This window comes from Jatropha curcas, chromosome 1 (assembly GCF_041381405.1).
Source record: "Jatropha curcas cultivar XTBG-Jc1 chromosome 1, XTBG_Jcur_1.0, whole genome shotgun sequence".
In the NCBI taxonomy this organism is placed as follows: Eukaryota; Viridiplantae; Streptophyta; class Magnoliopsida; order Malpighiales; family Euphorbiaceae; genus Jatropha; species Jatropha curcas.
This window is the reverse complement of record NC_143151.1, coordinates 9,257,464-9,283,668: the sequence shown is the minus strand read 5'-3', so window position 1 is coordinate 9,283,668 and position 26,205 is coordinate 9,257,464. Positions and strand designations below refer to the sequence as shown.

The window sequence follows — 26,205 nt, the reverse complement described above, 5'->3', positions numbered from 1 at the left end:
GAGCGCGCGACGTGCTTCCAGCCTACGCAGTGCCAGGTCGCGACGCGTTTCCAGCCTGCGCAGTCTGCACTCTTTTGGTCATATCTCTCAATATACAAATCCAATTTGGGTGATTCAAAAACCCATGCAAAGCTAACACATAGAGGAACAAATAACTCTTCTATGACACTTCCTAATTCCCTCATTAAATGGGGTCAAAATCAAGATGAAGTCCTCCCCTGTTTTCAACATAAACTCAATACCTCCCCTGTTTTCTCACCACTACCATTCTCCAACATGAAGCAATATATTGTCTCAATAGCAACACACCACACAAATTCTCATGCAAAGACAATAATAAAAATCAAGAGATATCAAACCTTTACTCCAAAAAGCTTGAGCTCTGTTCTAGCTTCTCTTCTCTACACTCTTTGAACTCCCTTCTCCTATACACATCAAAATTCTTACAACTTATCTACAATATCACTCAAGTAGAGACTGAATAACATAAAGCTGCAAGTAATTCTACTTACTTGGAGAGAATTGAGGTTGCCTAAATGGATGGAGAAATAAAGGAAAAGGAGATGAAGAAGATGACGATAAAGATGAACAATGGGAAAGTAAAATGATGATTACGGGTAAGTCATCACAAAATCAAGATAAATGATGGAAACTTACTAAATGATACCTCAATTGTCAAAAGGCTATAACTTAATACCCAAGCTTGTTCTTTTAATGCCATTAAATCCTAATCCTTACACTTTGCTCTTTTTCTCTCAATCAAGTAAGTCCACTAATAATCCCATTCTACCCCAACCGGGTTTGGTTCAACTCGACTCAACTCGACTCTATGCAAAGACTCGACTATGCAAAGACTCGACTCGGTAGGATGTCACAATTCTCCCCTCCTAAATAAAAACTTCGTCTCGAAGTTTACCTGTTGTGAACAACTGCGGATACTGTTGTCGCATGGTTTCTTCAGATTCCCAAGTTGCTTCTTCTGTCTTATGATTCCTCCAAAGAACTTTTACCAATGCTATTTTCTTGTTCCGCAATTCTTTCATTTCTCTTGCTAGGATCTGAACTGGTTCTTCTTCATAAGTGAGATCCGGCTGAATGTCAATCTCTTCTGCTGATAATACATGTGATGGGTCTGATCTGTATCTCCTTAACATTGATACGTGAGAGACATTATGAATCCGATCTAAGGTTGAAGGTAATGCTAGGCGATAGGCTAATGGTCCGACACGTTCAACAATCTCGTATGGACCAATGAACCTAGGGCGAAGCTTACCCTTTCGTCCAAACCTTAGGATCTTTTTCCATGGTGAAACTTTCAGAAAGACTTTATCACCGACCGAGTACTCAATATCCTTTCTCTTTAAATCAGCATAAGACTTCTGTCGATCACTTGCTTCCTTCAGCCGTTTTCTGATGATCTCCACTTTCTCTTCAGTTTCTCTAACCAAATCTGGACCCAAAATCTTCTTCTCACTAAGTTCTGTCCAACACACAGGTGTCCTGCATTGTCTACCATACAATGCTTCATATGGTGCCATTTTAATGCTCGATTGATAGCTGTTGTTGTAGGCAAATTCCATGCGAATTCTCATTGCTTTCAAAGCAAACAATGATTTCCGGCTAAGGGCATCAGCTACCACATTAGCTTTGCCCGGATGGTAGTTAATGACATAATCATAATTAGCCAGAATCTGCATCCACTTCCGTTGTCTTGAATTCAAATCTTTCTGTGTTGGTAAATACTTTAAACTTTGATGATCTGTATAAATGTGACACTTTTCACCATACAGATAATGCCGCCATACTTTGAATGCTAGAACAATAGCTGCCAGTTCTAAATCATGGGTTGGATAATTCAATTCATGTGGCTTTAACTGTCTGGAGACATAAGCTACCACCTTCCTGTCTTGCATAAGTACACATCCTAACCCAATATGAGAGGCATCACTGTAAATCTCAAAGTCTTTACCTGACACTGGCTGGGTCAACACTGGTGCTTCAGTCAACTTTTTCTTCAAAGTGTCAAAACTCTGCTGACATCTATCATCCCATTGGAATACAACTGCTTTCTTCAATAATTTTGTTAAAGGTGATGAAATGATAGAGAATCCCTTTACGAACCTTCTGTAATAACCGGCTAAACCCAGAAAACTGCGAACTTCTGTAACATTTCTGGGTGGTCTCCAATTAACAATAGCTTCAATCTTCTTAGGATCCACTCTGATACCCTCAGATGATACCACATGTCCTAAGAAAGAAACTTCTTCCAGCCAAAACTCACACTTACTGAGCTTGGCATACAGCTGTTTATCCCTCAATGTCTGAAGTACGATCCGCAAATGTTTATCATGTTCAACCCTGTCTCTGGAGTAGACCAAAATGTCATCTATGAACACCACCACAAACTGATCTAAATATGAATGAAACACGCGGTTCATGAGGTCCATGAAAACCGCTGGTGCATTTGTGAGCCCGAATGGCATGACTAAAAATTCATAGTGACCATATCGGGTCCTGAATGCAGTCTTAGCGATATCTTCTTCCTTTATCCGCACCTGATGGTATCCCGACCTGAGGTCGATTTTAGAAAACATACCTGCACCCTTTAATTGATCAAACAAATCATCAATGCGAGGCAATGGATACTTATTCTTGATTGTCAGTTTGTTCAGTTGTCTGTAGTCAATGCACAATCTGAATGATCCATCTTTCTTCTTTACAAATAATACCGGTGCTCCCCAAGGTGATACACTGGGTCTGATAAAGCCTTTGTCTAATAACTCCTGCAGCTGAATCTTCAACTCTTTTAGCTCGGCTGGTGCCATTCTGTAAGGTGCAATTGATACTGGTGCTATTCCAGGATAGACATCTATGGTAAACTCCACTTCCCTCCTTGGTGGTAATCCTGGTAACTCTTCTGGAAATACATCTGGATAATCACACACTGTTGGTATGTCTTGCACTTTTGACTGTTCTTGCTCTGCGTGTAATGCACATACTAAGTATGCCTCACAACCCTTCTGAATTAATCTCTTTGCTGCCATGGCTGATATCACATTACCCAAAAAATCTCGCCGCTTCCCGACTACTATTATCTCTTCCCCTGCTGTAGTATATAATGTCACCCTTTTCTTTGCACAATCAACTATAGCCTGATGTCTGGATAGCCAATCCATACCCAGAATAACATCAAATTCTCTAAATGGCAACTCCATAAGATCTCCTGGAAACTCTTTTCCATGTATAACAATTGGGCATCCTTCGATCACTGTATGGGTTTTTACTACATCACCTAGTGGATTAGTAACTACCATACCCTGACTCACATATGCAACTTCTAACCCTTTAACCCAAGGTTTAGGTACACTAATGTATGAATGTGATGATCCAGGATCAATTAAAGCATAAACTGTATGACCACATAGAGAAAACTCACCAACCATTACATCTGGAGCTTCCTCCTCTTCCCTGGTTCGCACAGCATAAACCCTGGCTGGACCTCTAGTATCGGGTCTATCCACAGTCTCTGATTGTTGTCTCTGCCCTCCGGAGCTCTCACCTCTACCTCTGCCTGCTATGAACTGTGTAGGAACTCTTGCCCTCTTAGGACAGTCTTTCTTCTGATGGTCTGATGCTCCGCATAGCCAACATTTACCAGTCACCAACCAACAATCTCCACCATGCCGTCTGCCACAATGCTCACAAGGTGGAAAAGGATAACCGGCTGTCTTTGCACCTCTACTGGTGCCTCTACTAGTTCCTCTGCCTGAACCTCGACTACCACCGGCGGAACTAGCCACAACTGATACCGCTGGCATGTTAGCACCCCTAGCTGCGCCTTGGCTAAAGGAAGGTCTAGAACCAGCTGAACTACTAGCACCTCTGAATCTCTTACTTTCTGACTGATAGCTACTAGGTGCACTTTGAGTTTGGTCTCTCCTCTGCTGAGTCCGCTGGCGTCTGGTACGCTGACTGGCCTGAATTCGCTCTATCTCCTGAGCTGCCTCTACCAAAGCTGAGAACTCTCTGAATCTGGAGGCTACCACTCCCATCTGAATCTCATCATTCAGGCCTTCCTGAAACTTTTTACACCTTTCGGCTTCTGTAGCCACTATCCCCTTACCATACCGGCTGAGCCTGGTAAATTCTCTTTCATATTCTGAAACTGACAGTCTGTTCTGTCGAAGGTATAAAAAGTCCTTCCTTCTCGCATCTAGGTAAGCCTCTGTGATAAACTTCTTCTTGAATTCGTCCAAGAAGAATTGCCATGTATGCTGCTCTGTTGATACTCGCTGCTGAACAGTAGTCCACCATGTATATGCTTCATCTATTAGCAATGATGTGGCACAAATCAACTTGTCCTCTAGTGTACACTGCAATTGTTCCAGAACTCTCGATGTCCCATCTAACCAATACTCAGCTATTTCTGGACTATCATCTTTACTGGCACTGAATTCCTTTGCACCATATTTTCTAAGCTTCTCCAGTGGGGGAAACTGAACCTAGGGCTCTGATACCAAAATTTGTAACATCCCTCCTCGGTCCACCCGTAAACCCGAACAAACCGAGACGAGACGCTACAAACTGGTTGACTGTATGTCCTGTCATGCTGACATCATCCTGTATATGAACATACTAGCATGCTGATGCTGTTATATTAATACTGTCTATAATCTTTACAAGACATGATACTAGTTACAAAATGGATTGGGCCCAACTGTGTGCCCTGTACATGCCATAAAAAGAATAACAAAATGAGTTTCTACCCTGAAGACCGAGTCTTCTACAGATGAACGGCAGCAGTTGTAAACGGACCCTCTACGGACCAGTCTCAAAACCTGCGAGTTAAACAGGTAACTCGCTGAGCAAATAAAGCTCAGTGGATATCTCAACAAGGAAAGAAACAATAAAGCACATACTTGTATATAAAGAATCATGTAGGCACACAAGGCACATATAAGCACACATATCATGATATCTTTCATTTATCTGTATGATTTATGTAATGTTATGTCCAGATATCTGTATGGCTCCATAAGGTTATAGCGAAACCGAGGTGATAAGAAAAACTGTATAAACTGGATGAATACTGTATACTTGGCTGCTATGGCCCATATAATCATATCCACTCAACGGCCTGTAGCCGGAGTAACAAACTGTATGAGGCGCAGATCTGCTATCCTATGTCGCGACATGGCCTTATCGACATGGTTTCTACCTAACCTCAATGGAGCATAATGTTGGTATGTCAAATGTATAACACAACATCATAGTAATAGTTCATCACTTCATAAATTATAATGTTCATATGATTTCACATCATTTGCATGCTTGGATGTTGTTTTGATACATGTTCTAATGTTGTCTTTTTGTTTTGAAATGATTGGATGCATACAAGTTGAGCAAAGAACTCAATTACATAGAAAAAGAAAGTCCAAAAATGCAGGAAAAACCAAGTCGCGAGCGCGCCTGTGGAAGTCGCGAGCGCGAGATGCAGAAAATAAGAGACAGTGTGTTATCAGGCACAAGTCGCGATCGCGTACTTGAGAGTCGCGAGCGCATAGTGTGCCAAATGAGAGACAGTAAGTTTTCAGGCACAAATCGCGATCGCGTACTTGAGAGTCACGAGCGCGTAGTATGCCAAATGAGAGACAGTGAGTTTTCATGCCAACTACGCGAGCGCGCAACGCAAGTCGCGAGCGCTTCCAGGCCAAGGGCCAACTTCGCGAGCGCGTCTTGCAAGGTCGCGAGCGCGAGAAGAGCAAAATGAGAGTCAGTGAGTTTTAAGTGGAAGTCGCGCGCGCGCAGTGCAAAGTCGCGAGCGCGCGACGTGCTTCCAGCCTACGCAGTGCCAGGTCGCGACGCGTTTCCAGCCTGCGCAGTCTGCACTCTTTTGGTCATATCTCTCAATATACAAATCCAATTTGGGTGATTCAAAAACCCATGCAAAGCTAACACATAGAGGAACAAATAACTCTTCTATGACACTTCCTAATTCCCTCATTAAATGGGGTCAAAATCAAGATGAAGTCCTCCCCTGTTTTCAACATAAACTCAATACCTCCCCTGTTTTCTCACCACTACCATTCTCCAACATGAAGCAATATATTGTCTCAATAGCAACACACCACACAAATTCTCATGCAAAGACAATAATAAAAATCAAGAGATATCAAACCTTTACTCCAAAAAGCTTGAGCTCTGTTCTAGCTTCTCTTCTCTACACTCTTTGAACTCCCTTCTCCTATACACATCAAAATTCTTACAACTTATCTACAATATCACTCAAGTAGAGACTGAATAACATAAAGCTGCAAGTAATTCTACTTACTTGGAGAGAATTGAGGTTGCCTAAATGGATGGAGAAATAAAGGAAATGAAGGAGATGAAGAAGATGACGATAAAGATGAACAATGGGAAAGTAAAATGATGATTACGGGTAAGTCATCACAAAATCAAGATAAATGATGGAAACTTACTAAATGATACCTCAATTGTCAAAAGGCTATAACTTAATACCCAAGCTTGTTCTTTTAATGCCATTAAATCCTAATCCTTACACTTTGCTCTTTTTCTCTCAATCAAGTAAGTCCACTAATAATCCCATTCTACCCCAACCGGGTTTGGTTCAACTCGACTCAACTCGACTCTATGCAAAGACTCGACTATGCAAAGACTCGACTCGGTAGGATGTCACAAACTTTATATTTTTACTTTTTAAAAAATATATACTAAGTCCGGTAATAATTAACTTATATTTTTACTTTTTTTCCTTTTTTCTTTGGAAAATTTCTACTAACTTTTTTTTTAAATCTGGTAATAACTAAGTTTATATTTTTTTACTTTTTTTCCTTTTTTTTTTTTTTGGAAATTCCAACCTATTAATAATATTATTTTTTTTAAATCTAGTAATAATATTATTATGCAATTATAAAGACTGACTATCAACGTTTCAAATTAATTACTTAAATCAACATGACTTTTAACAATTGAAATAATTGTTAGGATGAATGTTAATAATTTTATAATTAATTAATTAATAAAAAGCAATAAGTTATTTTATCGTACATAATATATTGGTGTTTGTTTTTTATTTTTATTAATTATTATGTTAAGGGTATTATAAGAAATAGAGACAAATGAATATTCATTTAAGAATTTATTCTAAATATAATTTTGTAGAATTCAATTGAAATTCTTATTTTAAATTATGACATATCAAACATGAGAAATTCATTTACAAATGAATTCTACCTTCATGATTCATTTGTTCCAAACATAGTATAGACATTTGTAGTGTAAGTCTTTTTGTCATCTGAACTTCTAACTTATCTAAAATAAACAGTCATGTTGGTTCAGCTACCAAAGGCCAATTCTAATATATATATACACAAAAACATGAACCTTGATCCACTCTTGAACAATTGCTTTTATTTTCAATTTAAGAACTAGCTAGGGTTTCAATTATTTTTTATTTAATAAAATTCAATCTGCAACTCAAGATCGAACTAGTAGTGATGTTTATATATAATTATAATAGATTATATATAGATGTCATGTTGCTTGTGAGCTTATGGAAAAGGACTGATGAGAAGTAACAGTGATTTTGAGAGATATTTAAAACAGTAGCTATGATTGGATCATTAAAGCACTGATACCATGTAGCGTTTGATGTTTATATGCAAACATGTAGTAATAAACTGATAAACATAAACAAACAGAATAATAATAATAATACAAGATGTGATAAGGTTAAAACAATAACTATAGTTTAATTAATAATTCCAACATTTCATGTTTATATTTTCTCCAAAAAAAAAAAAAAAAAAAAAAAAGATGTTCTACAATTGTTTTATCCCTTTTTTTTCTCATTTAGTTACGAACATGTTGTAGCACTCTCTAGCATGTGTTTAACTAATATGGTTATAACCAACCTGAAATCAGAAAACGAAACCCAACCTCTCTCCCGCTCGCGCTCTCTCGCTCTCTCTCCCTCTCCTTCTCAAACACACATACTCTTCAAGAAACACAGAAAATTTCAAGAACGCTAGAAAATTTCCCAAGAAATTAAAGAAGAACAATGGAGAATCAACAAAATATGCAATGTGTTACCGGTCAAAATAACGTATCGATTCATGGAGTTGGAAACCAAGAAGTTGAAGTTGCCGCACAAAATGATGGTTCTACCGGTTTTGTTTCAACGATACAAAAAGAAGCTATTACTGCGATTGAAGAAGCTCTTATGAAAGAGGATGACAGTGATGCTCAATCTTTGAACAATAACCAGGCTTTAATAGATATAATGAACTTATTTGAAGCACTTATTATGGGTCAAGAAGAAGAACAAGGAACACAGGCGGGTCTGGGGCCTCAAGAACAGAACAATGCTAAAGGAGTTGTTGAAAAGCAAAATGAAGACTCTGCTGCTGCTGCTCCAAATATCAACAAGCCTTAATTTGCAGAAGCAGAACTACTAATCAAGATTTCAAAAGTAGAATCTTTTCTTTTTCTTTTATTGATCGAACAGCAGAATCTTAGATTACAAGGTCATTTTAGATGTTATAATTCTGATTTCTGTAGAAATTTTATATCAAGAAGGAATTAGCAAGTTTACACTTACCAGAAGGAAGGGGAAGAAAGTTCTTTTGGATAACTCAGAAAATATATGCAGTTAAAGAATTCTAGATGTCTTTTCTTTGTCACTTTTGGTCTGCTCTAAAATTAGGAACTTAATGTAATTCTTCTTGGAATATAAATTTCTTTGTTTAATTTGAATTTGGAATATAAATTGTCGCAGTCATTTTCAAAAAGTATGTCCTGCATTTGTCATATTTTTCATTTGTTATAGAGATTCATTACAATTTGTTACAATTTCTAGACTTTTTTCAGGCTTTGCTCCTCAATCATTTGTTACAATTGCTATATTTCATTACATACTGTAATGTTCCAACACAGCCTTAGTAGACAAGAAAAGAATGACAATTGTCATTAATATAAAATGAAGCTGATTTTACTTGCATTTTTCTATCACAACTTGGAGCTACACCAGTGACCGTCACCTCAGTTCGCAACCCGTAGTGGTGGCATTAGCAGAAACCAAAACAGAAATGATTGTGCAAAGATGGCCTTAAGAGTAACACTTAACACTGGCAACTTAAACGAGCACACCTTAGCAATCCAACCAGAGTTCCAAAAGTTAAAAGATAACACTAACCAAGTATGTATGAACTAATGAGATCATCAAATAACGAAATAACTGATAACATATATCAGATAGCATTAAAAATCTACTGCAAGCACAGGAAATGAAGTTCTCATCTCTCTAATAAAAAAACTCTAATCAAGTCGAGCATTTCAATTTTACTAGCAATTCCAACAAAACAAAAATAACAGCAATCCAAGAAGAAAAGGTGATCTTTCAAGTAAAGACACTTCTATAGGTAACTGGAATGCTACATCTTGTAAAAATCTCAAAACTCCAAATAAGCTGCTCCTTAAAAGACGCGGACTGGGTTACCCATTGTAGTCTTGATGTTTAGGCACTTCACCTGATTAGTTAACACAAACTTTAGTTAAAACAAAATTTAAGGAAAAAGGATGGGGAGAAAATACACATTTGTACTATGTAATAGGACAATGAAAGGAAAAGGAGATGCTAGGCATGACACAAAACGCCCTGACTGGTAAACTAAGAATCAATATGGATCAAGTTACTGTAACTTATCCTGCAAAGCAACAGCTAAGAGAATTATCAATACTCACATTTTGCCAGTTCTTCTTCAACAAGGAAACAAGGAAATTGACGCTCATTTGCACATTTTGGAAGACTTGCTTCTCCTCCATAGCACAGTTGCCAACAGCAACTCCCATGCAGAGCACTTTCTTCAATTGGAACTTCACTGTTGCCTTTGTTTCATTCACTTTAGACTCTAGGGACTCCTGATGGGTCACAAGGGTAGGAAATTTACCTGCAATGACACATAAATTGGCACAAAAAAATAAGAAAATAAAATAAAAACACAGAGCTATTTGAATATTCCAGAATTACTGCACCAGCTAAAAACAATCATATACTCCTACTTGCCTGCCTTGTTGAGACCAGGGCCCAGAAGACGAGGAATCTGCTTGATGACAGATTCTGAAGCCAAGAAGGCATGGTACTGCTTTGCAAGTTTCTTAACCAATTTTTTGTTCTTGTTTAGCTTCTTCAATGCTTCCACATCCATCCATTGTAGTCCTATTGCCTCAGCCTGCCCACAACAAAATTAACCAATTCCACTACATCATCACTGGATAATGAAACCCAAATCACACTCAATTAGCTTCTTCAGTGTGTTGAGATCTATTGTGCTCACATACTACTGCTTTCAGAAACACAAAGCGCCGTACCAAATTCTCTCTCAAAAGAAGCATTCTACTAAGCCCCAATGGTGAAACTAGGAGAATATGCAATTTGGACAAGATAAAAAACATACCAAGTCCCAACCCTATGCAACTGTAATCCACACTCAAGAAAGAACATTGTAAAACCATACAAAAAACAGCAGCAACGAGTCAAAAGGACATAGCATGATACCTCCTCAACATGCTGAGCATCTCCAAGCATGCAAATCTTCATCTTAGGACGAGGGATGTGAGGCAACTTCACAGAGCCACTGAAACGCTTATCCTTTTGAGGATCATAGTTCTTCAGTCCAATCTGGAGCTCAATTGTCTCAGTAAAGTTACGCTTCTTCTCCACAGAAGCAGCCATAATAGTAGAGATAGCCTCTCTCAATGTCTCACTCTGAAGCTTACTGCAATAAGGAAACACTCCAATATTCAGAGCAGAAAACAGAAAATGAACCAAATACTCAAAAACTAGAAAATGAAAAACCACAATTTCTTTTCCTCCAAAACCCATTATACACCACAGATCATTCTACAACTAAACATACATTTCCATCATTAGAACCATTTGAAATTCTAGCAATACACAATATGGGAAGCCAATAATCTATAGTTGGCCTAAATAACAGCAACTAGTTTCCATTTGGACACTAAAGAACAAACATTTTCCATCGGATACTTTTATTATCATATATCTCATGTTTTAATCTGAGAATTTTCAAAATAATTATTTTTCGCAAACGAACTATATCTTTTATTCATTATCACAAATAGAAAAAAACAACATCCAAAACTAACACAGATTTCTAATTATGATGAGATTAACAAATAGAAATTGTAAACAAAACAAAAGGCTGAGATCAACACATACCTCATTATTGGCAGGTTCCAAGAAACGCTCTAACAGGTTTCTACGGATTACCGCAACAAGCAAGTGAGCAAAACCCTAGTAGGAAGAGCAGACGGCTAATAGAGACGTATATATATAGGTGCAAGCTGTAATAGGCCGGGCCGGGTAGATTCGATTAGGGACGGAATCGGGTCAGAATGTCAGATACCCGTTTCAAGTGCACTTTCTGAACCTGTTTAGAAAAAGAAATTTGCTTGATGGTTAACTTGTTAATATAAAATTTGCTTTATGCATACTTATACTAACATTGTAAATAATAATACAAATCGTTATGGAAAGAAAAAAAATCTTAAAATTTTTAACTATCGTATATTGTGAATTAATAAATTGTAATTTTTATTTTTATTAATTTATATTGTACTTTAACTTTTAGATTTTGATTTTCATAAAAAAAAAAAAAATTTAAGAGTTTCTAATGCTAACGCTATAATGTTTTATATTTATAGAATATGTAATAACATAATTGATTGAAAATTCAATTGAATAATTTTTATAATAAAAATATTAAAAAATTATATATACACATCTACAAAGTTTTCTTTTTATATTTATTGACTCATAAAGTAAGTTTAATAATCAATTTAAGCATAAATTTGTTTTCATTTTATATTATTTAACGGAATAAATAATATTTTTTTATTAATGTCAATTAGATAAAACTAAATATCGAGATAAATTATTTATTAAAATAAAATATTAAAAATTATATTAAAGATAACTATTAAATAAAATATTATTTTATTAAAATATTCAAAAATTATATTTACATACCTATAAAGTTTTTTTTTTTTTTTTATTCTTTGACTCATAAAGTAAGTTTAATAATCAAGTTAGCTATTGATTTCATACTATTTAATGGAAATTTTTTTTTTGTTAATATCAATACACTGAATCCAAATAAATTTATTAAAAGATTATGTAGAAAAAAATATATATATATGGAATAACTTAATTATATTTAAAAACAATTTTAAAACTTCAAATGAGAACTCAACATTAAACAATAGTTGCACGTTTATGTATTGAAATGACAGTTTTAAATTGATTGTTTTTCTATTAAAATGAGAGAAAAAAATATATTTGACGAAAGAAAACAATGGAGAAAGATAATCAAATATATTTTATAATGCAAAATTCATTCACTATTTTCTTTTTTCAATTCACTAGATTCTATAAATTTATAAGCCTAAGAGGTAAATAGTATATTTTCTTTCTTTTAATATTTTTCTCATTCTTTCCAAATAAGGAAAAATCTTTTCTCTTTCTTTTAATATTTTTGTCATATATTTTTTTTGCTCTAAAAATCCTTCTTTTCAAATGAAGGTCAACCTTTGTACATAAGTTTTGCATAAGCTATTCATATAAGAAGTGAAAAATATAAAAAGGAATAGTGAAAAAAAAAATATTTTGTAATTGAAACTATTAAAGTATTGTCCCTATCTTGCTAATTCATTATTTATCTATATTATATATAAATGTGAAAATGAGAAAAATGAGATTTTTGATAGCCTTTTTAATGAAATTTGAATATCTTAAGATAATTTTAATTATTACCAATTAAAAATTATATCTTATTAGTTGATTGAATATAATTTATTAAATTTATTTTTTCAATAAATACAAATCGATAATTAAGCATTGCAAAATTTATGTTTTATTTTTTTTAAAATTTAATTTTTAACAAATTTATATGATAATAAGATATTTGAAAATTTTTATATTTATTATTCAAATTAATTTTTTAAAGATTTGATTATGTTTATATTAATTTAAAATATTTTATTTAGGGAAGAGATAAAAAAAGAAAACAAATATATTTTTTATAATATACTTTTTTTTCTTTATGTTTGTAAAAATTTTAAGTATTATCTTTTTAAATTTATTTTTTAATAAATATATATGATAACAAGGCATTTAAAAATTTTTATATTTTATTTTTTAAATTTAATTTTTAATATTTAATTCTGTTTCTATAATAATTTAAAATATTTTATTTAGGAGAGAGATAAAAATAAAATAAACTTCGAAACCCGATTTCTGGCTTAGTTCTTGGGCCCTCCCTCTCCGATCGAGTGAAAGGACAACGAACCTTGCTACCTTCCCACACGCACATCCGGTAGTCACTTAACTCACTTCGAAAGCAACTTAAGAATGGTGGAATAAGTTTTAAGGCTCTTTAAGACCTAAGAAATGTGCCGAGCAGAATAGCTGCGTCATGATATATTTTTTATAATATTCCTTTTTATATTTATGTTTGTAAAAATTTTTAAGTTTTATTTTCTTAAATTTATTTTTTATTAAATATATATAATAATGAGACATTTGAAAACTTTATTATTTTACTTTTTAAATTTATTTTTTATATATTTGATTTGATTTTATAATAATTTAAAATATTTTATTTAGGAGAAAGATAAAAAAAGAAAAAAGTATTTTTTATAATATTCATTTTTCTTTATTTTTATATAATTTGACCAGATATATTTTTTAAAAAATAAATTTTTAAATAGAATACATATAGTTAAGCCTTTTAAAATAACTATATGTATGTATGGAATGAGTACCAGTTGAAAAAAATTTTAATCTTAAAAATATTATATCTTGTTATATATATATATATATAATTTGTGATGATTTTGAAATCTTTTATACCAGGTAATTTTGTATCCTTATGCATGAAGATAATCAATTCAGTTGTAGTGGTCGGACTCCATTATGGATTTTTGACCACATTCTCCACGCCCTTTGGGTGTCATTGACATAAGAGATGTCGTTTCTAGTCTATCATTTTCTCTTTCTATATTCTATTTCTATATATATGGAAAGTTAAGAAAATATGAGAATTTCTCGTGGATTTGTTAGTCTAAGCAAGAGACAATATACTTTGATACTATCTACTAATATAAATTATGTTCTAATAGATAATATAATATTAGATATATAAATAATAGCGCAGACACCCTGCGGGATATCCTGGAGGTAAGAGCCTGTGTTTCGTCACAGTGTCTCACAGTGAGAACCCTCCATGGACCTGGATACCAGTTGAATTAACTGCACACCCATTTGGGGGCCTGGATTTACACCATAGTGGCTCTGATACCAACAAAAGAGAAAAAGGACCGTTTATTTACTCAGACTCAGATATCAAGTTGATTTTAATATTTATAAATTAATAAACATATCATACATATTAAAACCTATATAAGCATGAACTAAGCAACGATCATTATCAATATACATATTAATCAAAATATCATTAATATATATGTCAAATAATATACTATTATCAATAGGATTTATAATCATATAAATCATTACTATTGTCTTGGTACGTAGCGTTGTAGCACAAGGTTTCCCTTGTTTATCAAGTGCAATGATAAACACCAGGAGGTTATGTGTTTCCAGCTGATATACCAAAGATTTTTAATTTGAATAGTATTTGTTTAAAGATGAACAGTATATGTTTTAATCTGAACAGTATATGTTTATGAACATACAAGAATGATATTTCTGATGTGGAAGATCACACTAAGGTGCAACCACAGAGCATACTTATACAACAATCAAAACTCGAATCAATTTAATATTTATCAATTAACTCAACCAATTTTAATTGATTATATTTTAATTAAGGTTGGGGGTTCCTGCACCCTTAGCCTGGGATCCCCAGAACTAAGTCAGAGTGTAGAGGAAGAAGAGAATGAAGCCTTTAACAGGGCTTTAATAAGTAGCAATTTATATTTACTAAAATAAATAATTGAAATAACAAAATAGTATTACAATATACAAAATTTAAACTTTAAATGATAAACTTAAACTAGTTTTAACTTACAAGAATTTTAAGACTTTCCACTTGTAATCCTTTACAATCGAACTGGGAAAGGAGGGAGATAGTTTAGGGAGAGAATAACTACGCCTATATCGAAGTATATGTTATATTATGCGATTACATGCTCTGCCTTCACAAGGGGAAAAGGCTCCCTTAAATAAAATTTTTGGAATCTTTACTATTTACTTTTACTGTTGGTGAACAGTAGTTTCTGTCGGAGAATCTCTACTGTTTGCTTTTACTGTTGGTGAACAGTAGTCTCTGTCGAAGAATCTCTACTGTTTGCTTTTACTGTTGGTGAACAGTAGTCTCTGTCGAAGAATCTCTACTGTTTGCTTTTACTGTTCCAAGTTGACCTTTACTGTTGACGAGAGGACCTTTACTGTTGCTGAGTGGACTTTACTGTTGCTGAGTTGGCTTTTTACTAAAAACTTGTGTGCCGCTTTAATTGGGTGTTTTACAAAGAGTGAAGGAATAAGGTTCCTTCTGCCTGTTTACAATGATTCAGAATAAGATGAGGACGATGATATGTCCTTCTTTTTCTTTTTTAGCTTTTCTTTTCTCTTTATTTTTTCTTTCTTCTTTTTTCTTTCTTTTTCTTTTTTACCTGCTTTACTTTGGATTTTTATGATATCGCTGTCATCACTTTCGTCACTAGATGAACTAGATGATGAGGATGATGGTAAAACGATTTTACCTTTGCTTTTATGGTGTGTAGTGTTTGAAGATTTACTGGAGGATGCACTTTGGGCTTTACTGGTGGATGGTTTTATGGGCTGATTTGAACTGGTTGAGAGTTGTTCAGACATCTCTTGACAGATCAATCTATATTCTTCTGGTGTTTTGGCTGCAGCTAACCGGGCCTGACATTGGGCTTTTTGGATACCAAACTGGGGGTTATCCTGAATAGCTAATGTATGGGCATAGGTTAAAGCTGGTTTAGATGGGCTGGATAATTTATTGCGGATCTATTGACTAATTTTATGTTCAGTGGTGGAATTCTTGAATGATCCCCACCATTTTATTTTATGTCTTTATTATCATGGGAATTTGGCTTCCTGGAACATACTGATAATCAAAATACCATTGATATACCCATGGAGTAAAAAAGGTCATACAATAATACATCAAAGAAGGAATATGAACTTCTTCAGGTTTAGGTTTATAATGGGTTTTAAAGAACTGGTACAAATAATGGATATCATGAGGAATGATTTCCTCAGAAATTCCTTTAAACTGCCACCATCGTTTAAACCAATTTGGGATTTTTAAATCAGTGCATATATTTTGATCAAAATATATTAACCATGAATGAGTAGTGGTGGGATTTTAAAGACAAAATATCGTATCCCACGCTTTTTTATAGTCAAAATAATTATAACTCATATTATATTTATGTAATCCTTTAAATTTTACTGGCGTTACTAAAGAAGATACGGGCCAATCCTTAGGATGGATGACGCGTTTTATTTTGATAGAAGAATAAGAAATTATTCCATTTTTATCAAAAGTATGTTTGATGTTTACTGATTCAGTATCTAATAATATATTATTATAATAGGCCTGAGGTTTTGACAAGTCTGTTGGCATAAAAAACCAATTCTCAGGATAATAATTTTTTATAATTTGCCAAGGATTAGTATGATTATAACCATCCTCAACTTCAATTTCAAAATCAAATAAATTTTTATCAAACCATTTATGTATATTACCAGTAGATTTATATTGGATTTTTGGCAAATCCACAGCCATCAACGGATTTGATAACTCTTTACTGTCTACCGTTTGAGACAGAGTAGCCGTATCATGAGCGGATACGATCGCTTTAGATTTAGAAGACATACCTGGGTCCTCTGTGGAAGAGGATGCCATTCCCTGCAGTGCTTTAATTACTTCAGGAGATTGAGAAAGTTCCTCAATCCATTTTTTAAGGTCTTTATGAGAAGTGGGTCTAGTGTTTAAGGTTTTACTAAGATCTTCAGATTGCTCAGAAAGAGCTTTAGTTGGGGAGCTGGAATCTTGTTTAATTTCTTTCCCTTTATCCTTCTTTCTTCCCATTGTTCTGTAAGAATTCTCTAGTTAGAAAGTCTGGAATATTATTATCATTACCTTTAATATATTCTATGTCAAATTCAAAAATACTTAAAAGCGCTTGCCATCGAGCAAAAATTTGTTTAGAGGCAAGGTTTTGGACATCTTTCTGCAAAACTTCTTTTGCAGATTTACAATCAATACGAAGTAAAAATTTTTGATTTAAAAGATCAGATTGAAATTTATTTATACAAATAACAACACTTAAAATTTCCTTTTTAATGGTAGAATAATTTAATTGAGTTGAAGTCCAATGACCTGAAGTATATTGAATTATTCTTTCTTTACCATTAATTTTTTGTTTTAAAATGCCTCCATAACCAATATTAGAAGCATCAGTTTCAACAATTTTAAAAGCATTAGGATCAGGAATATATAAGTAAGGAATTTCTTTTACTAATGATTTTATCTTTTTTACGAGTTGAGTGTGCTGAGTTGTCCAAGGACCAGCATTTTTACAAAGTCTATTATGTAAAGGTTTTATCATGCAATTTAAATTTGGATAAAAATCAATTACATAATTTAAACAACCAAGAAAACGTTGTAATTGGGGTTTATTAGAAATTTCATCAGGAAATTTTTCACCAAAAACAAGTGCTCTTTCTATAGGTTGAATCTTACCTTGTTCTATATAATGACCTAAAAATCTTATTTTAGTTTTAAACAAATCCATTTTAGCTTTACTTAATGCTAAACCATTTTTCTCGATGATCATACAAAATGTTTTTAAATGTTTAAAATGATATTCTAGAGTTGTACTAAATATAAGCACATCATCAATATAAACAATACAAAATTTATAATATGGGTTAAAAATATCATTCATGATCCTCTGAAATTCAGAAGGAGCATTTTTTAATCCAAAAGGCATTACATTCCATTCGTATTGACCAAATGGAACGGTAAATGCTGTTTTGTATCTGTCGTTAGGGTCAATTTGAATCTGCCAATAGCCAGATTTCATATCAAATTTACTAAAAATATTTGCATTATAGAGTTGCTTTAATAGATCTTTTTTATTTGGAATAGGATACCTAATCCATTTTAAAGCTGTATTTAATGGTTTATAATTTATTACTAATCTGGGAGCACCTCGTTCTATTTCAGCGTTTTTATTTACATAAAAAGCTGCACAAGACCATGGGCTTCGAGATTTAGAAATTAATTTTTTATTAAGTAAATCTTGAATTTCATTTTTACAATGGTCAATCAATTCAGGACTCATCTGAATTGGTCTAGCTTTAGTTTTAATGGTTTTTTCATCAAAATCTTTTTCATATGGTAAGTCCACTATGTGTTGTTTACGATTCCAAAAAGCATTTGGATGGTCAGCACATAATTTGTTTTCCATAAAATTTTTTAGAGTTGAGATTTTATTTTGGATATCATCAGAATTTAATTGGTTTTTAATTCTATTTAAACATGCATTATTTTTCAAATCCTTTAAGTTTTCTTCTTTAGATTTGATTAAAGAATTTATTTCTAACATTTTAATAGAATGAGCTTTTAACAAATTTAATTGTTTCTTTTTAGGTTTTTCCGTAAATTCCAATTGAGCTTTGCAATTTTTTATTTTAAATTTAATACAATCCTCTTTAACTGAATATGGTGTGATGAGATTTATAAATGGAGTGCCTAATATTACCATATAATTTATCTGAGGTGAAAGTAAAAATACTGTGTGTATTTCTAAGGCTTGATCTATGATTATTGCATCTGTTTTTCCTATAATTTCAAGTTTAGATTTGTTGGCTGTACTTAATTTTTCACTAGTTTTTAACCAATATCTTTTAGGAACTAGATCAGATTTTATACAGTTTAAATCGCACCTGTGTCAAAGAGTGCAATTGCATCTATCACAAAATCATTTATTTGAATGTTTATTTTTACTAAATATTTTCGTGAAGTAATTTCTTGTAATAAATTGAGAAAATTACAATCTACATCTTCATCTAATTCATTTATTTTTAAATTATTATCTGGTTCGTCTTCTTCTGAGGAAGAACTGGAAATAAGTTGGGATTCTAGTATTTTTATTTTTTTAGAGTTTTGTTGAAGTTGGGTTTTTAATTCTTTTACTTCATTTTTTAGCATCTTAATTTCTTTATATAATTCTTTAGTAGATTCATCCGTATCGACCTTTTTAGGTTTATTTTTATTTAAAATGGTAGTTAAATCATAAGTATTAGACTGAATTTTAGGAGTAATATTTTTTATATCATCTTTGTCTTCAAAACTTTTTATTAGTTTTTTAAGAAGTTTAGCTCTAGTTTCTTGATCTTCAATTCCATTAACTACTGTTAATAAATTACTTTGATATTTAGATAACATGTTTAAAGAAAATTTTGATGAACTGGAAGAACTTGTAGTAGTTCCTAATTCATCAATTTGATTTTCACTTTCATTAATCTCAGATTTCGAAGAATCCGAATCAATATATAGTTCATATATTTTATTTAAAACATTATCTTCCAAATTTAATTCATGTAATCTTTTATTAAATTTACAAAATTTAGATGTATGCCCTTTTTTACCACAATTGTAACAAGTCAAATTTTTATAAGAAGTTTTAGTTGTAGATTTAGAAGGTTGTTTATTTTTGTGTTTATAAGAAGATTTTGTTCTCTTTTTACTATAAAATTTATCTTGACTAGGTGTAGACCTATATTGTTTTTTAGAGTATTTATTTTTATAATATTTTTTAGGTTTATTAGTTTTAGAACATTGGCCCTCACATTTCTGTGGAGAAGTTATACTATAGTCAAATTGTTTACAAAAAGATCCTAATTCTTTTTTAGTTTTCTGCATTTCATATTTTATCTTTCTTTGAAGTTTTAGATCATGACATATTTGTAAACCTTCCTTTTGAATTATACTAATTAATTGTCCATAGATTAATTTACTATAGGGTATAGGTTGACCATGTTGTTGTTTAATATGATTTCTAACCTTTTCTCCCAAGAAATAAGGTAACCCAGCTAAAAACTTTTCTTTCCAAAAGCTTTGATTAGAGTCTTCCCTTAACATTAATCGAGTGAGAAAAGTCGTTTTATAATTTTGAAAATCACCTAAATTTTTACATTTTAAATTACTAAGTAACTCTGCATTTTTATCTTTTAAGTGAGATGGATCTCCTATAAAATGAAGTGAAATAGTGAGAATTAAAGATGACACTGCATCTTGAATTACTTCACCATTTTCATCATATATAGGTTCACCTTCATCATCTATTTGAATTGAATTTAGGATTTCTAAATGTTGTTGGTCAGTGAGATGATAATCCCACCATCCTTTAAGTTGACCGGTAAATCTAGCAATTAAGATTTCTGCTATAACTTTATCAGAAATGATTGACTGTGTTTTATAAGCATTTGCAGCCATTGTCATTTGTTGTAAAATACTTAAGATATTATATTCGCTTAAACCATCTATGTTCCATTCATAAATTGTTGAAGCATTATATTTAAATTGAGATATAGTATTAGGTTTAGATAAATGACGATATAAATGTATGTGTGTATATGTATATATACACACTATTCTTTTATTAATTAACCGTTATATTCACATTAATCTCATTTGAAATTTTTATTTTAATATTATAAAAATCTAAATAATATAAGACAAAAATTATAATCAATATTTAATATTAAAAATAAAAAAGAATATAAATCATAAGTAAAAGTGAGCAATGACATAAAAAAAATTGAATAAGTATAAATAACGAATATAATCAATGTGCAACAAACATCATAAAAAGACTAGTATATATAAAATTTATGTTCGCCAATAAAAACATATCCAATTTTAAAGATTAAAAAAACATATAATTGTTGCTATACATGTCAACAAAGAAGCCAAAATTCATAATATCATGTCATTGCACGTGTACAATTATGTTTGAATAAAACTGAATTTTATAACATACTAATGTCGTGGATGTATAGAATTTATATTTTTATTTGAGTTGTAAGGTATATATGTGTAATGAGAAAATATAAATAATAATAAATACAAGTATGTATGATGCATATGTGATATGATGTAAATATAATATGCAGAATTGAAATTGCTCGTTCTAATTATAGAACACTAAAAGAGGATAGGGGTGAGTACTGTTCACTTTTCCGCTCCTCAAGCCAGATAGATTTATGTAGTTGTGTTATGACGCTTTTGTTGAAAGTGGTTTGTGGACGGGTTGATTAGCGTGCTCGATTTGTGGCTAAGAGGTACGGGTTTGAGGCTGGATGGTGTATGTAGACGCTTAAATTTTGCCTATAAAAGCTTCAATGATGATACTCCATTTTTTCCATAAAATTGGATAAGGGTTCCTGATCGCCCTGGTTTTTGGACCGATGGTCTGTGGTTGAGATTACCGATGTGTTTAACCATTTTTCAAGTTACCGGGCGTTTCGCGATGAAACTGAGATCGAAAGCGCATTGGGCCTGCCTGGCACACTTTTCAATGCATCGTTTCGTTTTGCATGTCACCCGGTCTGATTTTATAAAGTGGGCCCAGTCCTATTGTGGGCTCGACAGTGGCATTTTTGCCATGCAGCCCTAAAATGGGGCCATCCACCCTCATTTGCCTATAAATAGGCATTGGGGGGGTGTGTTAAAAGGGGGGGATTCTTTTGGAAACAAGGGGAAATTCTTGCATTTTGAAAACTTAACCAAAGAAATCTAAAGGCAACTTGTGTTAAACCTTGGATTTGAGTTGAGATATTGTTGTTAATTAATAAAAAACCCCCTTTAGACAATCTAGAATCCTAAAAACACAAACTCTAATATCGAATCTCGAATCTCGAATTTTTGGATCAAGGACCAAGTGTTGCGTTTCCCTTCATCCATTTTTGAGCAAATCATCAAAATCACAAAAGTCAGTTCCTGAGAACCTTTAAACGCTTTCTTCATCTTTTTCTTGTCCTTTTCGATGTTTATAGCACCATTTTTGGGTATGGTTATGAGAGGAACCTAGGATCAACCAAACAGAGGCTTCTGCACCTCTGTGACACGAGGCCAACAGTAGTGGCATGCGCCACTTCCCTGTGGCTCACGCCACAAGTGCCTAGAATCCTCTTGTTTTTGCCCAATAAACGTCTCGATTAGGTGATCTTGTGGCCAAGTTCCGAAATTAAAAGGTTCGTGATGTGTATTAGGACATCTATGGATCAAATAAATAAATAAAACATGATTAAGAGCAACGGTTAGTGGTTTTGTTCATCCTCGTAGGATGAACATCAAGATCATGAGCTCAAATCTTGTTAAAACCTTTAAATTTCTGTCATTTAATTGTTGTCTTTTACTTTACTAGCACTTTATTATTTCTGTTCTTTATTATTTATGTTCTTTAAATTCTTATTATTTAGTTTAATGTTTATCGTTATTGTGCTAACCATTATTTATTAATCTTGTATCATTTACATTCATCATATTCATGCTTGTTGGATGATTGATTGTGTTGTAATCTCGTAATTAATATATACTTATGTGAATATTTGTTATTCTTTATGTTTGTTGTTTGTGGTTTGGATTTTATTTTTTGATTTAAGTTTTATTTCAAAATGTGAAGGGTCCATAAGGATTCTTGCTTTCTTGTAATAGATAAATTGGGTTGGGAAAATTTGGAGGGTTTGAGGGTCCATTGTAATAATTAGGATGGTTTGTAACTCTTTTCTCTTCCCTCACCTTTTTTGGTTGGTTATTTCATGTTGAATGGATGAGATTGAATGTATATTTGACATATTTTCTAAAATGCATAAAAAGTTTTACATCTCAATTTTTAGTTAATTACATCATTAAATTATTTTGAATTAATGGACAACTAGGAGTCGGCTTAGCCGGGCGAAATAAGTGCCTAACACTTTCCCATTACCTAACTCCTTGACTCTATCTCTGGTTTAAAACCAGATTAGTCGATTCCAAAGAATGGACTAATTCGAGAACTTTTTTTAACAAGTGACTCAAAAATAAAACTCTTATCAAAGTAAGAGAATCTTTTTTCGAGGATTAAATGGGTTTAATAAAGAGAAAATTATTTTATTAAATAAAATAAATCAAAGCCCGTTTGATTCGATTCTTTCCAATCTTTTGGAAAAAATCCGACATCCTCAGTGTGGTTTTTGTGTTTCTTCTTCTTCTTCTTCTTCTTCTTCTTTTTTTTTTTTTTTTTTTTTTTTTTTTTTTTTTTTGTGTGCGATGCATGGCTGGCTCATTTAATAGCTGGTTGATTGCATGTTAGCCAACACTTTTTCTTTTTGCCATGTATTTTTTTATTTATTATTTATTTCTAATTTTTTCTTTTTTTGGTTTTCATTTTTTCTTTTCTTTTTTCAGCGCCTTTTTTCTTCTGTTTTCTTTTTTTTTTCTTTTCTTTTATGCTATTCATCTTCTTCTGCTGTGTGTGATTTTTTTCTCTTCTTTTCCTTCATTTTATTTTCTTTGTTTTGCGTTTTTTCTTTATTTTTGTTTTCTTTGTTCGTTGGCATTTTTTTTCCTCTTTTGTTTCGTTTTCTTTTCTTTTCTCAGCGTTTTCTCTTCTCCTTTTTTGTTTTCTGTGATTCATGGCCTTCTTCTATTGTGTTTGGTTTTTTCCTTTTTGTCGATTTTGTTTTGTTTGTTTGTGTTTTCCTTTTGTTTCTTTTGTTGATTGCGATTTTTTCTTTATTTTTTTCTCTTCTTTTTCTAGCTTTTTTTGCGATTATTTATCCTCTTCTATGCTATTTGGGTAAAGGTAAGTGAAACACTCTGTAATTTTATTTTCGAAACTTTTAAATTTTTATTAAATCAAAAATAAGAAATATTGACTGTGTGGGCTGCAAGTACTGTATAATCTCAATTGGCGTCCAAATTGATGAGTTGGGCCTAAGCCCAAAATATAGTATCACAATTTCTAATTGAGAACCTTCTAGACTTCCTAAGAATTAATATTGGACGTTAAACACTAAATTAATTAAAATAAAACAAACTGAACTCATAAACCATATTGAAATTTTCAAAAAACTAGGTGAAAACCCATAAGCCAAACAAAAATCGAATCAAATCACTGAGTTGGATCAAACCGATACGAATTGAACCAGAATGGTCTAGAAGCTCTAGATTTCTCCTTTTCTTTTCTTTTTCTTTTCTTCTTCTTCTCTGGCGACATGCCTCTCCTCTCCTCCCTCTCCTTCCCACTTGTTTCGGCCACCTGAGACAGTCGAATCACCCTCCCCTCGTCGTCGCGCCACCATCGTGCTGCAGTTCCTTCCCTCTTTGTTTCCATCTCCGGCAGGCGTAGCAAATTGGTGAGATGCGATCCCTCTCTCTGGCGATTGACGCAGTCGCCCCACCCGCCTTTAGGTGCTACTCGACGTTGCGTTCTCTCCCCGCTCACGAGTCCGGCGAGCACTAAACACAGATGAACTGCAGTTTGTTTTTGTGATCGGCGGCGACAATGAAGGTGGTACTAGACCCCTGCCAAGCCATCTTTGACCGAGTGTAGGGCCAATCCCGCAAAATAAATGCCAAAAATGAATTCTTGAGTGAAATCTAGGCTAAATGGTGTGAAGAGCGCTCGATTTTGAGCAGCCACGGTTTTCCAGCCACCGTGCACGACTGCCGGCGGCGGCGATCCGGTGACCAGCTGGTGATTCTCTGGTGAGGCCCCAAGAGACAAATGATCTTCTCTTCATGGGGATCATGGAATCGTAGTTCGATTCTGAATCGGTATGCTCTAAGACTTAGTTTGCTATTTTTGTTAAAATTCCAAACTTAAATTTATTGGTTAATTTGGTTAATTTCTAATAAATAAGTAATAGGACTTTGAAATAGTAGGTTTTGAAGTTTGTGAAAATAATTGGAGTTTTTAGGAGAATTTGAACTTGAGATTCAGTTGTTAGAAATTGTGATGATATTAGATAATTGATAACATAGGTTATCTAGAATTGATTATTGTTGTGAATAAAATTTAGGAAGTTTAGTTTTATATGACTATGATATTGGGCCTTATTACCTCTAAGTGTAAATCATGAAGCAATAACAGGTACTTGGCTATCTTTATTAACTTGTGATTTAGTTGTTAGCTAAATAATGTATTAACCTACGGTACAATTGTGGATGAGTTGATCTTGGATGCTTTTGGTGCAATGATGGGATGATGTTAGGAAACTGTTCATAATTAAAAGGGAATGAACTATTAGTCAATCGAGTATTATGTGATTGTAATTATATAGCATTTTGGATAGGCTAATAACACGAGGTTTAAAATTTTAGAATGATTAAGTGCATATATATATGTGTGTGTGGTGGTTAATGAATAACGGTTGTGGTGGACAGGATTAGTTATTGTGAATTGCCTGATGGATGGGCTTGAGAATTTATTATTGAATTATAGTTTTAAGCGGGTGATTTAGCCCAATTTCTAGAGAAGGTTCTGCTGAGGTTTCACTAGAATCTAGGCTAATTATATATAATAATTAAATTAATAGGTTTATTTAGATTAATCTTATACCTTAATATATTTAAAATAAAACTCTTAGTTATTATTATTATTATTATTATTATTATTATTATTATTATTTATTTATTTACTTATTTATTTATTTTTAAGAATCGATTATTATAGTATATTATTTTTTATTACTCTTGTGTTTATTTGAATTGGTACATGGATGTTTATTTGTACTCTTGTATGAAAATGTTTAATTGATTAATGTGCTTAAATTTAAAAGTGATGTTTGATTATTTGTGTTGTGACATTGCTATGCCTTGTTTGTGTGGAGTTGAGATGAATTGGGCACCATGGGTTTGTGAGGACAATCCTGGAAATGATGAAAATGTGGAATTTGACTGTTGGCCAAGTATGGAGAGATTGGCGCCCCCGTGTGCACCTGATGATATGATTTGGATGATATGGAAAACCACAGGGTGGCCTCCTGTTGGTATAGAAAAAAAAAAGGAGAATGGAAAAACAATAAGAGGGCTGGTCAAGTGAGGATTAGACCGG

At 32.9% G+C, this 26,205-nt stretch overlaps 1 protein-coding gene across 1 annotated transcript; it reads right to left on the bottom strand.

Annotated features, from left to right (window-relative positions):
• Positions 1-9,245: 9,245 nt before the first annotated feature.
• LOC105638637 (large ribosomal subunit protein uL1) lies at positions 9,246-11,396 on the bottom strand. Its single transcript, XM_089726695.1, has 5 exons — positions 11,261-11,396; positions 10,577-10,796; positions 10,085-10,250; positions 9,763-9,968; positions 9,246-9,548 (listed from the first exon to the last, which is right to left on the bottom strand). Exons 1-5 carry the CDS (start codon positions 11,263-11,265, stop codon positions 9,495-9,497), a joined length of 651 nt encoding a protein of 216 aa, XP_089582821.1. The 5' UTR covers positions 11,266-11,396; the 3' UTR covers positions 9,246-9,494.
• Positions 11,397-26,205: the final 14,809 nt, after the last annotated feature.